The sequence below is a fragment of the Anser cygnoides genome, chromosome 2 (genome assembly GCF_040182565.1).
Source record: "Anser cygnoides isolate HZ-2024a breed goose chromosome 2, Taihu_goose_T2T_genome, whole genome shotgun sequence".
Taxonomy (NCBI): Eukaryota; Metazoa; Chordata; class Aves; order Anseriformes; family Anatidae; genus Anser; species Anser cygnoides.
In genome coordinates, this window is record NC_089874.1 from 57,112,712 (window position 1) to 57,128,057 (window position 15,346).

At 36.9% G+C, this 15,346-nt stretch overlaps 1 protein-coding gene across 1 annotated transcript in view; it reads right to left on the reverse strand.

Moving 5' to 3' along the window:
- CNTNAP2 (contactin associated protein 2) overlaps nt 1-15,346 on the reverse strand; it is a 1,164,016-nt gene that overhangs the window by 109,730 nt on the left and 1,038,940 nt on the right. The window contains exon 16 of the mRNA XM_066992162.1: nt 7,270-7,440. Within this exon, the coding sequence (XP_066848263.1) occupies nt 7,270-7,440 (171 nt within the window). The remainder of the gene's footprint in view (nt 1-7,269; nt 7,441-15,346) is intronic.

The window sequence follows — 15,346 nt, forward strand, 5'->3', positions numbered from 1 at the left end:
TGCAAGGTACCAAAACCCTATTTAAACACTGAGGAGAAAGATTCCCAAAAGCATCTAAATGAATTAGGACCAGATGTCCAACTGCATTCAGGTTATAGGAAGCAATGCAGTTTGGTTGGACCATTTCAGATTTTGTCACTCACAGTGTTTCAAAGTATGGGATGATACTGAGGATTAGTAATAAAGGTAAGTATTAAAGAGCAAACCGCTATGGATGACATTCCAGTGAGTGTCTGCTATAGGCCACCTGACTAGAACACATGCATGAGGCATTGTACAGACAGCTAGAAGCAGCCTCATGTTCACAGGCCTTGATCCTCATGGGATACTTGGGTCACACCAACATCTATTGGAAGGACAACACGGCAGGGCATAAGCAATCAATGAGGTTCCTGTAAAGTGTTGATGACTACTTCCTGACCTAGATCATACAGATGCCAACAAAGAGAGATGCTCTGCTGGACCTCATATTCACAAACAAGGAGGGGCCTGTTAGAAGTGTTAAGGTTAAAGACAACTTTGCCTGCAATGACCACGAAATGGTGGATTTCAGTATCCTGAAAGCAGAGAGGAAGGTGAAAAGGGAGATCACAACCCCTGATTTCAGAAGGGCAGACTTTGGAGAAAGTCATTTCCAGTTCCAGTCACTTTTAGCCATTCTTCATCCAAGTTGTTTATTTGCTACCTTTGGCTTGCTCCCAAACACCAGAGCGCCTATCCCCATCTGCAAATTAGATATAAAGATAAAGGTGGAACTGGTGTTTTCAGAAGGGTCATAAACTGCCCTTTTTAAATATCAAGCTTTTCTGCACCACTTGCCTCAGCTGAAAAGAAATCTTACCTTGAAAAGAATGATGCTTGCAGTTTTTTCAGTCTTAGGATGAGAGTTTGCAAATGTTGTAAAAACATTTGGATCAAAAATTTCCCTGAAGAAATTTAATGGTTTTTTTTTTCCATTTAATTTGATAGCTTCCTACTGGCCCCTGGGATGAAGGGATTCCTAAGTGTGCTATGCATTCTTTGATGTGTGGCTATGCAACATGCTCTCCTATGGGGCTGTTTTTCAAAAAAATGACCTGCTGCTAGGAAAGAAAAAAACAAAACAAAACAAAACAAAACACAAATAAACCACAACAATGAAGGTCACACCAGTTTGCCTACTCAGCTACAAAGATAAAGCTACAAAGATAAAGTATTTACATTAACATAAGGGAATTTAAAGAGTATGATGTAGAAAATTCATTGATATGGTAGGATTCCATTTTAGGATGCCTTTGGAGAAAGAAGTGATGAAGTTATTAAAATCTGTGAAACATATAGATTAATCAGTCATGTTTGAGAATATTAAGTCTGGAGAAATTAATGCTGTCTAGGAAGAATCAAACAGCAATGCAAATCACGTTCCCTGGCCTATCACTGCTTTGTCTGATTTTGGAAAAGTTACTTACATCTCAGCTAAGTAGCCTAGAAACAGCCTAGCACTTACTTACATCTCAGCTAAGTAGCCTAGAAACAGCCTAGCACAAGAGCAATATGGCACTTTTCTCTTCAAGTGCAAATGTTAGATATCAAAGTGCTGTTTGTATCCCTCGCCCACAGAGCAAGCAGACTCATCCTGGAGACACCCTGCTGCTCTCATTAGCAAGCTACCCCATGCAATCCTTTTCACAGCAGCTAAGTTCACTGATCACTCCTTGGGGAGACTTTTAGGGTGGCTAGCATTGCAGCCAAGTGACATCTCTGAATGTAGGGGCTGTAAATATTTCTAGCTGTCTACAATAAATTAATAAGAAAACTCCCTCTCTTACAAGTTCATGACAGGATCAAACACAAGTTGACCTTTCTTTTTCTAAGCCTCATCTTTTCTTTTTTTCCCCCGCTGTAAAACTGTCTTAGTCTTTGCTTATTTCAGAATAATAACAGTGGGATACAATTCATTAGTGTCTGTAAATTGCTTGGAGGTGCTGCGATGAGAGGAACTACAGAAATGCACAGAATATCTTTTTCATTACAATATTATGACAGTGGCATTAAGAGAGTTTTCTGAAAACAATTTAACTCACTACTGGCTTTTTAGAGCAATGATCCTGGGAATCTAATACAAAACAGCGTTGGTAGATGCTTCCTCCCAGATTATCAAGAATAGGTCCCTTTCAAAACTTGCTTTCAGGGATACATCTCTCCAAAACATGGGATTTCTCTTGTTCAGTTTATTTGACAAACACCTCACAGGCATACAGTAGCTAGATTTTCATATTCATAACTCTCTGCAGTCTTCAACAAACACCTCCTAAATGTACAAAACCATACTTTTCCTCATTTTATCCTAGTCAGATTTGTTGACATTCAACCAGATTTTAGGTAGTCTCCTGCTTGCTGCAAAGTTTTGAATAAGGATCCTGGAGACCTATTTCCCTCTACCCTGATGGCTGTCCTTTCAAGAAGCTCTAGCCAGGCTCAGTTGCACAAAGCTACCATTTCCAGGAAGGAGTGGCTACAAAGAAGAATTGAGCAGGGAGGCGAACTGAAAGTCTTCAAGAATTCAAAGTGAAATTCTTGGCATGTTTTGTATGGCAACATTTGACAGTAGAGTGCTTACAAAAAATAAGAGCATTAAGATATCTTGTGAAGAGCTCAAGGATCCCTATCACTGTTGTCTGATATACAGACTGCTGTTTAGTCTGTTTGATCAAGCTAGGTCTGCTTCCAAACTCAGCACCAAGGGAAGTGGAGGTAAAGGCAGAGGATTAATCACGGCAATGGCCAGCTGAACTGGTTCGGTGTAGTAGTACGTCTCTTATGGTAGATCTGTGTAGCTGATGGGCCAGTCAGTTTATTTCAGTTCGCAGAAGTACTGCATACTGTAAGCAACTCCCTGTCGTGTTGCAGAACAAGTGCCGGCTGTGTTGCACGTACACACAATAAATATATAGAAAGTGTATACTAATTTTTAATTATGATGTTAGGTACACACTGGGGGAAAGAATCAGGGGCTACGAGAAAGATATTTTTGTGTTGCCAAACTGTTCCTCTAACTTTTTCAAACTATTTTGTGGATTGCATTTATGAAAAGCATGGACAAGGAAGAGGTCAGGTTACATTCCTCTGGGTCCTAAAAGGTAGGTCAAGGCTAAAGGAAGAAAATGACCATGGCAGAGGGACTTAGAATAAATGAATAAGTGGTGTTCTTAGTGGTGTCTTCATATGAGGACTGGATTCAGCATTAAACCTGCCCAAAACTGTATAGGAAATCTCTAAAGAAGAAAACATCGTTTTTCTTTTCCTAAAAATATTTTTAGTTTAAAAACACATCTAGAAAATTTGACCAAAGATGTGTGGTTTTCTGAAGCACTGATTTACAGAAAAATTTACACCCTATCAAACTACCTCCTATCTAAGCCAGTCATTGTCAGCTGACCAGTCACCTGTAAAAATAATATGTAGATTTACTGATGTATGTAAAAACTGAGTTTTAAGATAATTCTACATCTCTCTCGGCCTACTGTTCCTTGAATGATGGTAAGTAAGAGCCTGCCAGGGGATCTGCTTGATAAATGGAGTACCCAAAGATTTCCACCATAGTCACAGTAACATTTTATCGCCTTTTTTTTTTTTTTTTTTTTTTTTCATGACAGTCTTCCTTGCCTGTTTGGAAAAGCTGTTTCTTAAATCAGAGAAACACATTCTTCCCTTCCTTCATCCCTCTCCTCAGAGATGTTAATATGGAGCTGAAGACACATGAAATTATATACTACAAGATTGCACCTCTTTTTCTTATAATTCTAGAGAGTAGGAAAATAAGCTGTGCAGTTATTAGACCTTAAGACAGCACACCAATAAAATAATTTAATGAGAATTCGTAGTGATATCTATTGTGCTCAGAATAAAAAATGCAATAGCAAACTTCTTTCCAAAGTCTTGAATCTAAGAATCTTTACAGACCAAATGATTTGTTTTCCTAATATATTTAGCAAGTTCATTAAGCTGATTGAAATACTGGATGTTTTAGAACCTCTCATTCACTGATTTTCTGGTCTGTAGAACAAAGCTTATGCTAACTGTATATTACAGATATATACAGCTGTTTCAAATATAAGGGAAGAAGAAGAATGAACATGTACTGTCTGTTGGCAGAGGACACTGATTTCAATATTTTCCTTTTGGAATTGCAGGAAATAAAGAAATCGACAGAAGGCTTTTTTATTTTTATTTTTTTTTTCCTTTAGGAAGTGATTGCTCTTCAATGAAATTTGCACCTGTACAAGAAAGCAATGAAAAGACAATGTAGCCGTTATTTGAAGTGCAGCAGCTTGCAACAAATATGTCACAACTGACGTTACACAAAAACCTTTAATACAAAATAACAGTTCTGTAAGAGAATTTGATGTGTTAGCTAGAAAAAAGTTTGCTAAAGGAAAACTTCAGGGTTTAAAGATAATACTGTAATTGTCTTACTGACTTAATTTTATGTTTCCATTAAGAAACAAATTCGTGTCTCAATTTTATTGGACTTCTGTAAAGGGGAAGCAAACTCTTTTAAGAAGCAGAAGAATCTATTGTAAGCCATGCAAGAAACTTCTGAAATTCTGAAACTTTGTTTTTAAATTGATTGAATTCCAATGAAATGTAAATGCAGACTAGAATGAAACAAACTACTGAAAACTGGATAAAAAAATGTCCATGCAATAAAGGTGCAACTCAGAAAAGAGGATGAATTTCTTTTTGTTATTAAACCCACAGCATTTAACTCATTTTGAACTGTGACTAGTATAACTTTGAAGTCACAGAAAGAAATATTTTCTGGGATTTGAAAATTTCAAGACTAGTTTCTAGGAAAGAAAGGGTAGACTGAATGCAATTATGTTCAAATGAACAGTTCTCTGTACCATTTAGCAAATACAGTCAGGATAGGTTTAATCAAGGGTTTTTTTTACTACCTTAAACTGCAATACTACATTTGACCTTACAAGCTGTTTCTACAGGTGATATTTCAACTTCTGCCATCAAGAATTTGTTATACAAGTCTTAGATTCAGGGACAGGAGGCAGTGGTTGAATTCAGGCATATGCCAATCCACAGCAGTTGGTGGGCCTCAAGTGTAGGGCCTCAAGTAAAACTCCTGTTTAACTGCATTCTGGCTACACTGCCACATGCTTTATTTAACTGGTGCATCTGTTCAGTGAGCCACTTCAATGTCATTAGTATTTAAACTGTGTTGAGTTCACAATAATTGTAGTCACTGTCAGGTCACCTTTATTCATTGCTATTGTCACTTTTAAGCTAAGTGAACAGCAAGGTTAGTCTGATAATGGCTAAGGATGAAACACTATCATGTTTCTTGTGTTAGAAGAGCAAGAAGCTCTGGAAATACCCTCCTCAAATGACAGTAAGTACTACTTAAATTCAAATAGAAATTAGAAGTATCTGACACTTTATTACAAAAGGGCCATGCCCATTGTTAATAGAAATGAATATATTTCATCTGATTCAATAGCAACTATTTTGTTTCTCACCATACAGAAAATTGGGATTAAGGAACGTCAACTAAATTCTTTGTAGAAAGAGTGAAAAAAATCTGTCACCTGCTTGGAACTTGGCACTTTATTCCTATCTGGAGGGGAAATTTAATTACTTTTTAAAGACCTCCCTTGTCATTTCTAAATTTCCACACTCTTGTTTGTGTGTTTAGACTTCAGGAATTGTCAAAAAGGGCTTTATATTTTTAAATTCCTGGGATGTAATTCCTGTATCCTGGGATGCATCAAGCACGGCATTGCTAGTCGGTCGAGGGAATGATTGTCCTGCTCTACTCTGCGCTGGTGCGGCCTCACCTTGAGTACTGTGTGCAGTTCTGGGCACCACAGTACAAAAAGGACATTAAACTGTTGGAGCGTGTCTAGAGGAGGGTGACGAAGATGGTGAAGGGCCTAGAGGGGAAGACATATGAGGAGTGGCTGAGGTCACTTGGCCTGTTCAGCCTGGAGAAGAGGAGGCTGAGGGGGGACCTCATTACAGTCTACAACTTCCTCGTGAGGGGGAGTGGAGAGGCAGGTGACCTATTCTCCATTATCACCAGTGACAGAACCCGCGGGAACGGTGTTAAGCTGAGGCAGGGGAAGTTTGGGCTGGACATCAGGAAGAGGTTCTTCACCGAGAGGGTGGTTGCACACTGGAACAGGCTCCCCAGTGAAGTAGTCACTGCACCAAGCCTGTCTGAAGTTAAGAAGAGATTGGACTGTGCACTTAGTCACATGGTCTAAACTTTTGAGCAGACCTGTGCGGTGCCAGGAGTTGGACTTGATGATCCTTATGGGTCCCTTCCAACTTGGGATATTCTGTGATTCTATAAATTAGATGCGTGCATGTAAATCTCATTGAACCTGCATAAAAAATAGATTATTTGGGATATATAAATTAATCTCTTTCAGCATTAGTGAGTTTTGCCACTGACTTTTGTAAATATATATTTAGAACCAGGTTCTTGACCTCTGTGAGTAGCTTCTGCAGCAAACGGAAGAAAAAATGCTTTTCTCGGTACTGGAGTGCAGACAGGGAGTTTGCTGCACTCATGTAACGATGCTGCTGTAATGTGCCACTAGAGTCTGTAATAGCCATCACACATAGCCCAGCAGGTCTGTCACCACTCCTGTTTATGGCAGGGTAAACTGGGTCGAGGGAGAACACAGGAGACGTAAAACATTGTTTCCCTCTAGTTCAACTGCTTCAATTTCACTAAGCAGAATTCATGTACAGCTGAGGATTTCAGCACCTTGCTTGGAAGTTTGCTCTTGTGCCATTTAAAGTGGTTTAATAATAAAATTAACTTTTGATCAGCAATTTCACTAGCAGATAATGCCAATAAAGAATTATTTCTACATGATTTTTAAAGATATTTTAGATATTGTAGGTAAGTTATCAGCTCAGGCTCCTTACAGTGCTCCTACACAGCTGCAGACATACATTTTAAAGAAATAAACCTTGGCATGCAATTTTGAAAAATCTTTTAAGGCCTGTGCCATTTTTTTTTAACTGGTGGTACCAGTTCTATACTTCTTTCTATTTCTCCCTTTGATAAACAAACCAGAGAGACTTCAATAGTTCTTCCTATGTAAGAGAATCTGAGAAGAAGTCAAGTAGTGTGATTTTTTTTTTTTTCCTGACTTAACCAAGGTTACACATTTTACTGAATAATACATGTTTCTTGAAACCTGTTACCTGACATGAACCTGTGTCAGGTTCCAAAAAGAGTAGGGGAAAGCACATACTTACATTTCAGCTCCAGTTTGATGAAGTCAGTGTTCCCCAGATTCTCAAGAAACACCCCATCTGAGGCCGATGTTTTGAAATAAAAAGAGATATCTGCACTTGTTTCCCCTTGGAAGGTAGAGAAGTGAAGATAGGATGATGATGTGATGAAAGAAGCTGCATTCCAGTAATTTCCTGCAGGGATGGAATAGACAGGAAATACACACATTTGAGTGCTCCCTGGAAGCAGTATGAAAATTTGAAGCTTTTAATGTTAATATATGCTACAATGTTGTTTACATTGAAAAAAAACCAACCAACCAACCAACCAAAAAACCAACCACCTTGCTTCTACTATCTCCTTTTTGCTTTTTTGGATAAATTGAATGTCGAATGTCTTTTTTTTTTTTTTTTTTTTTTTTTTTTCTGGAAAGTGGAACACACTATTTACACTTAAATATTTTTTTTTAATATTTATATAAAAAGTTCCCAATTTATGATAGTCATACAAATGTATTGCTGAGATAAGTCTTCAGTACAGTACAGTTACTACACTTAACATATAGTTGTACCTCAGGTGCATGTTTTGCATTTATATGTTGTCTCATGTGTAACATACCTGCCTTCAAATTTACTCTACACAATGATGCCCATTTCTTCTGAAAACGTAGCCAGGTCTAATGAAAGTCTGTTAATACATATCACAGGAAGAATCCAATAAATGAAGCTAAGCAATACAGACATAATTAACATATGCCTGTATCCATTCCCTAACACATTTTTCATGGAGAAACATCATCATTAACAATATTCAAGAACTACAACAGTACTTAGCTAGCAACGCAGTCAACATTCCATGCAAGGTAGCATTATGTTTCAAAGACAAAAAATTTCATAAGATACAGTGAGAGACTGAAACAGAAAAAAATTTCATAAGACACAGTGAGAGACTTGTTACTTCACCAGGATGCATATGTGTCCAGATTCAGAAATTATTAAGATATCAATCATTAACTCAGCCCAGCCCAATGCTTAGTATTCTGGCTAATAAACACAGTAAGAAACCACTTTCTATTCCAGCCATAGCTTCCAGAGATTGGTTCTCCATCATTTGATTACAGAACTATGTGATAACACTATTATTTTTCTGGTTAGCACTGGATGCATGTGAAAATGAGCATGCTGAAGCCCCAGAAGCTTAACACTGGTTTTGTAATACCACCAGCACAGACCCAAGTCAGAAGTGTTATAATTTGTGTAATTTATTAATCTCTATTCAAATTTAAATTGAACATTTGAATTAACAGAAGAAGACTGTTTAAGCATTCTATGCATACTCTTCTTTTTCATATTTCTATCCCATCTCCTCCATTTAATTCTAAATTCTACCTCTCTCAAGAATGCAGAATGAGTGGCTTTGAAAAAAGAAGCAGCTTTCTATTCTACTTTAATCAATCCCAGGAAGAAAGTTGCATATGAGATTTTTTATGTGAGCAGTGAAAAGGGGACCACATGGTTTTGGTACAGTGTAAATGTACATTCATAACACATATGTATATATATTTTGTGAATTAACCAGTTCACTTTTAACATTACCTGTTTTTCGCCAAAAATAACATTTCTTGTCTGTTACTACTTACCATGTTTATACAAACTGGCAAGTTCCAGATTAAATATTATTAATGATTTCTATAGAAATATCAACAATATTTATATCATAAACAGGCTTGGGCAAGAAAAGTCTGCTAATTAAATGCAAAGTCTTTTTGTGAAAACGTATGTAGTGATAAAGCAACACATAAAAATGTCTAGAATTTAATTTTCATTCATGGTCCCAAGCCTCTTCCAATCTCTTACCTTTCAGTGTACTTCCTCAATATTAGAGTTGCTGAGGGTATAGTTGAAGGAGTGCTTTGGCAATTATCTCGTTCTTAGTACAGGATACAGATGGAACACCATATATGCTTTCCAACTTGCAGATGTACCTGGACATCTACATTTCTTTCTCATGGGAGATCAAGATATGCCAGATGCTGGCAGACTTTTTGGATAGGTTTTATTCCACTCTCTGAATAAACTCACATGATGTAAACAGGACTTAAAAGTCAGGAATATATGCAATCCTTGTTAAGGAGATAATTTAGCTGCCCTGTATAACCTTGTAGAAATGCTTTCAAGTTTTCATAAATCAAATAAGTATTTTAGATTTCTAGCTTTACGTACTCTGAATGTTGACTAAGTTATAAACCTAAAACACATAGAACATATGACAAACAAAAGACTTGTGAGAGCTGCAAGGATTCTACCAAAAATATACAAATACTAATAGAGACAAATACCTGTTCAGAGGGATAGGCTCCCCAGTCATCTCACTATCCCAAACTGAGGCTGAGGTGAATATGCAGCTGCATCATCATGCAGCCAAGCAGCACAGCTGCAATGGAGTCTACTGTCAGGGTTCCTTCTCTAGTCCAGGATGCTGCTAATAGACCAGCTTTCTTGCCAGCGTCATCCTGCCATCAGCCACTGTATGTAAATCCATTGTTTGTACTATGCTTACATCTTCTGTGAGTCTGACACAGCTCAAGAGCTACAGGTTGGAAACCTGTCTTAACTAATCATTTCCACTAATGAATTGACAATGGCTTTGTTGAAGGGATCATATTTTTGTTTTATTGTGTCAAGTCCACTCAGAATTGGACCCTGCTCCCTTAGCTGTAGCCTCCACTATGATACAATATAATATTATCGTGAATATTGCAATTAAATAAATAAGAGCAGGAACTGCTATATGAAACAACAATTTATTTTGTAATATTTTATTTATATATTTTTAATTAACTTCCAACAGTCAAAGTATTACATGTACTTTAACACAGATTCAACCTGCAGTGCTGAGACGCTCTGGGTTAACTCCGTAACCAAGAGGGCTCATAACCAAAGTGCAGGTTTGCCATTACATGAAGTTAATCTTCAGTTGTATCTGGCCATTCCTCTTTGTATAATTAGAGGAGAAGATTTCACTTTCATTGTTTTTAAAGTAAAATTTAGACTGCAAGGTCTTCAAGGCTGATGTGAGTTGTGAATTTATCTAAGAAGTTCTAGCCACATGGCGAAGACTTCAAAACATCACTGCAGTGCATCTACAAGAAGGACTACCATCACCAATTACAACACAGAACCAGACATGTTGATGGATTCATACTAAAATGTATGTCTCTGTTTTGTTGAAACAAAACCCACCAATTTTTATTTAGTGCTGTATCTAGTCTACTGAGGAGGTCTATCACTAAGTATTTTACATTTCATTTGAAATGCTGTGATTCGACTCTGCAGAAAGCCTTAGCTGGGAATGCTAGTGGTGAGAGCATAAATACAAACTGTTCAGACTGAACAGGAAAACCTGCAGCTTGAGAGAGACATTTTCAAAGTCTATTCACAACAAATTTCTATAAAGATAAAATCATGTTTTTATACATTGGTATACATTCATCTCAAAGCACTTTCAGGGGAAAAAAGATATTTTATTAAGTGTACAATGGAATGTCTTGCTAAAAATACATAATGATCTTTATCACAAAATAATATCTCTTGATAAGAAAGGGGCTGCCTGAGGAAATCTTGAATAAAAATCCACTTGACACACATTATTGTTGTTGCTTGCTAGGAACCTTTGTAAGTCACCATTGCCTCAAAATTTCTTTGGCACATTGTCCCCCTCCTTTCCTCAAAAGGCTTGAATATACTGATCCTACAGACATTTTTCTACTGATTTAGGCTGAGAAAGCAGTAGATGGAAGAAACTGGAATTAGGACTTAAACTGCAGGGTGGACATTATGGCAGCAGGGATACCAAAGTATTAGGAGGTGGGAAAGGTAGTTTATTTAGAAAGAACACTAAAACCTAAATTTGTAATCCACCCTGTTAATAATTATTATTATGTCATAAATATTGCACAGCATCTGGACCTTACAAAACGGTATGTTTACACATTGTGATTGAGAAAGTCTTGCAGGAAATGCTCTGATTTACAAGAAAGTCACTCAACCTAGGAGAGTTAGTATTTATTATTCAGGGATGAAGTATGCTTGGAAACATTAAGATAGGGAAGAAAAAAGGGCTTCAAATGTGAAGGTGAGAAGAAAGAGGTGCTTAGAGTTACACCATCCCTTCATTTCCCCTTTCTTCCTCCAGTTACTTAAGGAACACTTTTATTGTACAGAATGGTCAGAAATACAACTGAATAATTTTATTTTTCTTCTTTATAAGCTCACTTAGAATTCTGTAATCAAGACCACGCCTCTGTTGTACTACATCTCTCTTCACTGTAAGCCTGCTTAGTGTTTAAATTTGACTTAAGCCAATTAAACAGGTACAAGACATGCTGCTGTCATGGAAGCACAAATCCAAATAAAACCAAGATACCAGACAAGCCTTTTCAATTGTTTACAACCCAAGACAAATTTAAGATTCCCAAAGCAGGGCTGCGTTTCTTATCATGTTTTTCCCAGACTAAAAATATTAATGTGAAGGGTCACCTTAAATCTCATATCATAGAATCGTAGAATATCCTGAGTTGGAAGGGACTCACAAGGATCAACCTGTTCAACTCCTGGCTTCACAAAGGACTACCTAAAAATCAAACCATATGCCTAAGAATGTTGCCTAAATGCTTCTTGAACTCCAGCAGATTTGGTGCTATGACTCTTTCCCTGGGGTGCCTGTTCCAGACTTGAAGATTTTTCCTATGAAGACCCACCTCAGGGAGGAGGAAGGAAATGGTTACCACAGTACTAACAAGAACAAACTCAGGTAGTGTTGAATTGTGCAACATGTACTGACATCTTTTTAAGTGTGGTAGTTCCATAACCTGATAACACAGAGCCACTGGACTTATAGAAGCCAGACTCTCAGCTTTTCCCTTGAATTATTTTTGTCTAGAAATCCCTTGCTAGCTCCCATCAATATCTTCTTTCTTAGCATGATTGAAATTCATGCTTTAACACTATCAATTTCTCTTTACATTTAAACCCCATTGAAATGGATAATAGCAATAGCAGAACTGTAAAAGACATCAGTGCTTTTAGCCCAGCTAGGCAATAGAACTAGAGAATGAATGCTGTAATGTCAGGCAGCTCTTATGTATTACAATAGACCAAAAACCTCCAGGGCCCTCATCTGCAGCAAAACAGATTTTCTATCAAAACCGTTATGTGAATAAAATGTAAGAATAGTCTCATATTTCAGAGAAGATGGATGTGTGAATGGAACACTGATCTGTGCCACAAAGTAATGGATTGAGATTATCCATACAATTATGTTCAACAAATCAAGTTTTTTTCCTTCTTTTTTTATTTTTTATTTTTTATTTTTATTTTTTATTTTTTATTTTTTATTTTTTATTTTTTATTTTTTATTTTTTATTTTTTATTTTTTATTTTTTTATTTTTTATTTTTTTATTTTTTATTTTATTTTTTTTATTCTGGGAAAGAGGAATCTACATGTGTACACTCAGAGCAGTTTGACTATCAGTACAGCAACAATCACAGCTTTGATTCAAGACTTCAGGTCTGCATCTCAGGTGGAAATCGACCCTGATGAAACCCAAACTGTCTGTTGGGCTTTAAATATCTTCCTTGCTAGTGAAACAATGGGGGAGAAGGAAGAAAGATATTCCAACCCAAAAAGAATATTGCAAGTTATTCAGGAAACAAAAGAAAAGTCAAAGAAAATTGTTTGTGTTTCTCATGCTTGAAAGGTTTAACTGAAATCCTGAAGCAAGGCAGGCCATGTTCAATGGCACTAGTCAGAATGGGGCTGAGAACGCAGCTTCAGTCTGGGCATGAGAAGGGTGTGCTCAGGGGATAGGGCAGGAAGAATGGCAACTCAGCAGCAGCCTAAGTCCTTTGCTGGAAGGAGTACAATATTGATGACTCTTCTCAATTACTGAAAGGTCTGCTTGGTGTCATTTTTGGTTGTGCTAACATGCATTCACACTTTTATTCTTTCTTCATTGGTCTGCAATTCCTTGTCACTTTTTTTTTTTTTTAACTACATATCTTTTACTGTATACCTTATATATATATAATATATATTTTACTATATATCTTTTACTATATTACCTTTACATCTACTGTATTTACAATATATAGAATATACTGTATATCTTAAGCTTTATGTACATTCTTTGCTTTCTTTGATACCCCTGAAATCTGTCTCATCCAGCTCCAATCCTGAATTTCTTTGACCATGTTGCTTATAGCCCTGGGGTCCACTGTATGAGTCTGTGGCCTGTCTGTATATCTCAACTAAAGATGACAATATTGTATTTCTCTGGTCACAGGTTTGTATTTTATCAACATCATGGCAGAATACCAGTTGAAAAGAAGCATGTAAATTACTACTTAAATTAAAATTAAGATGGTAGTGTCTTGATTTACTTAATCCAAACATGAATCAAGAAAAATAAACTAAACTGAATTACTCCATAAGATGTTGGCTTAATAACAGAAAAGTCCTTTGACAACACGCAAGAAAAATAATCCCCAAGTCAACAGATGAAGAGTGCATTAACACTGCATAAGAGCAAAGCTGAATTACAGTCTTTCAGGCTGAATACAAATATAGGTTAGATTTCAATTTTCAAGATAAAACTAGCTCTGTACCTTTCAACAAAGTAACAAATGGCTGGCAGTCCAGAGCAAAGCCTGCTGAGAATAACAACACATCTGAAGATGAGTTCAGATTTAGCAAAAGAAAAAAGTTAGCTCTGCTGTTGTGACTGTTTCATTAAAGACAATTCAGTTTTTGAAGGATAAACACTAGATTTTAGAAAAGAAAAAAATGTTTGGAATATTCCACCTCAAATCTAGAAAGCTGTAGCTGTGACATAATGCGTTTTGGTCTCATTTAACTAAGCCTGGTTCTTTCTAAAGAGTGGGATTGTTAATAATTCTGAGAAAGGTAGAACTGTGCTGAGAGTCCATATTTGTTATGATTTTTGGGAGACTTACAGGGGTCTGGAGTTTCAGAGTCAGAGAGATGTCAATACATTCAGAGGCAGGCAAACAACAAAGTACATTTGATCTGAAAAATTGCTTATGGTTTTTAACCTCTTTGATATCTATAGTACATTTCACCCTCAAATTAATTCCTTCAGGCTTCTCTTATGGAAGTCCATTGCATGCATCTTCTGAAAGTCAGATTCTAAAAAAAGTTAACTGTCCTTGCACATTTGGAAGGTATCCTTCCATTGGTGACCTTGTCTGCTTTAGTTGTGGGGAAGTTTTTGGTCTCTACTCTCAGCCCTTTGGCAACTCTTCTTTTACTGGGAATGCCAAAAATCCTGCACATCTACCACTGTTGTGACCATACTTGATCTCATCGCAAAATTTGTCAAGTCCAACTTTCACACAAGCACGAGGCCTGAAATCCCAAACTTTTTTTCATGTGGAGCAAGATAGTGGTGATACGGTAACTGTCTTTCAGGAATTACAAGTGCGGGATAGCCTTAAATTACTAATATAGAAAGGAAAGATCCTCCGTCATATTATCTGGGATCAACTTGAGCATTATGGTCAGTAATGAAGGACATAAACCAGCTTGCATTAAGATGACTGTAAGATGGATAGCAATTTATCTCCTTACCTTTATAAATGATCTGTTTTCATAAAGTTTCTCTAGTGACATAATACAAGACAAAGATCAATGGATATAAACACAGATGCTAAAGTTTGCATTAATCTGTCAGTCACCATATTTGCTGAGTGAGGGAAAGAGCAATCACATTTATCAGTGAAATGTTGGAGTCAATGAAACAGATTCAGTGATGCAGAAAAGTTTCACGCGCCTGCTGTGTTACTTGTAATCATCTTTGGAAGATCATTTTTCAAAAGTCTCACCTCCTGGTCACAATGCCTAATTACAATGCATACCCTGTCACTGCTGGCACCATTATTTTCATCCATCTAAAGAATGAAAGGTCCTGATCTGGCATGGTTTACAACCTGGAGCTATGTAATGTGCTGATGGAACTTTAATGATGCATGTAAACTGGTATCTTTTCAAAGGAATATTTTTTTTAAACATTAACTGACCTG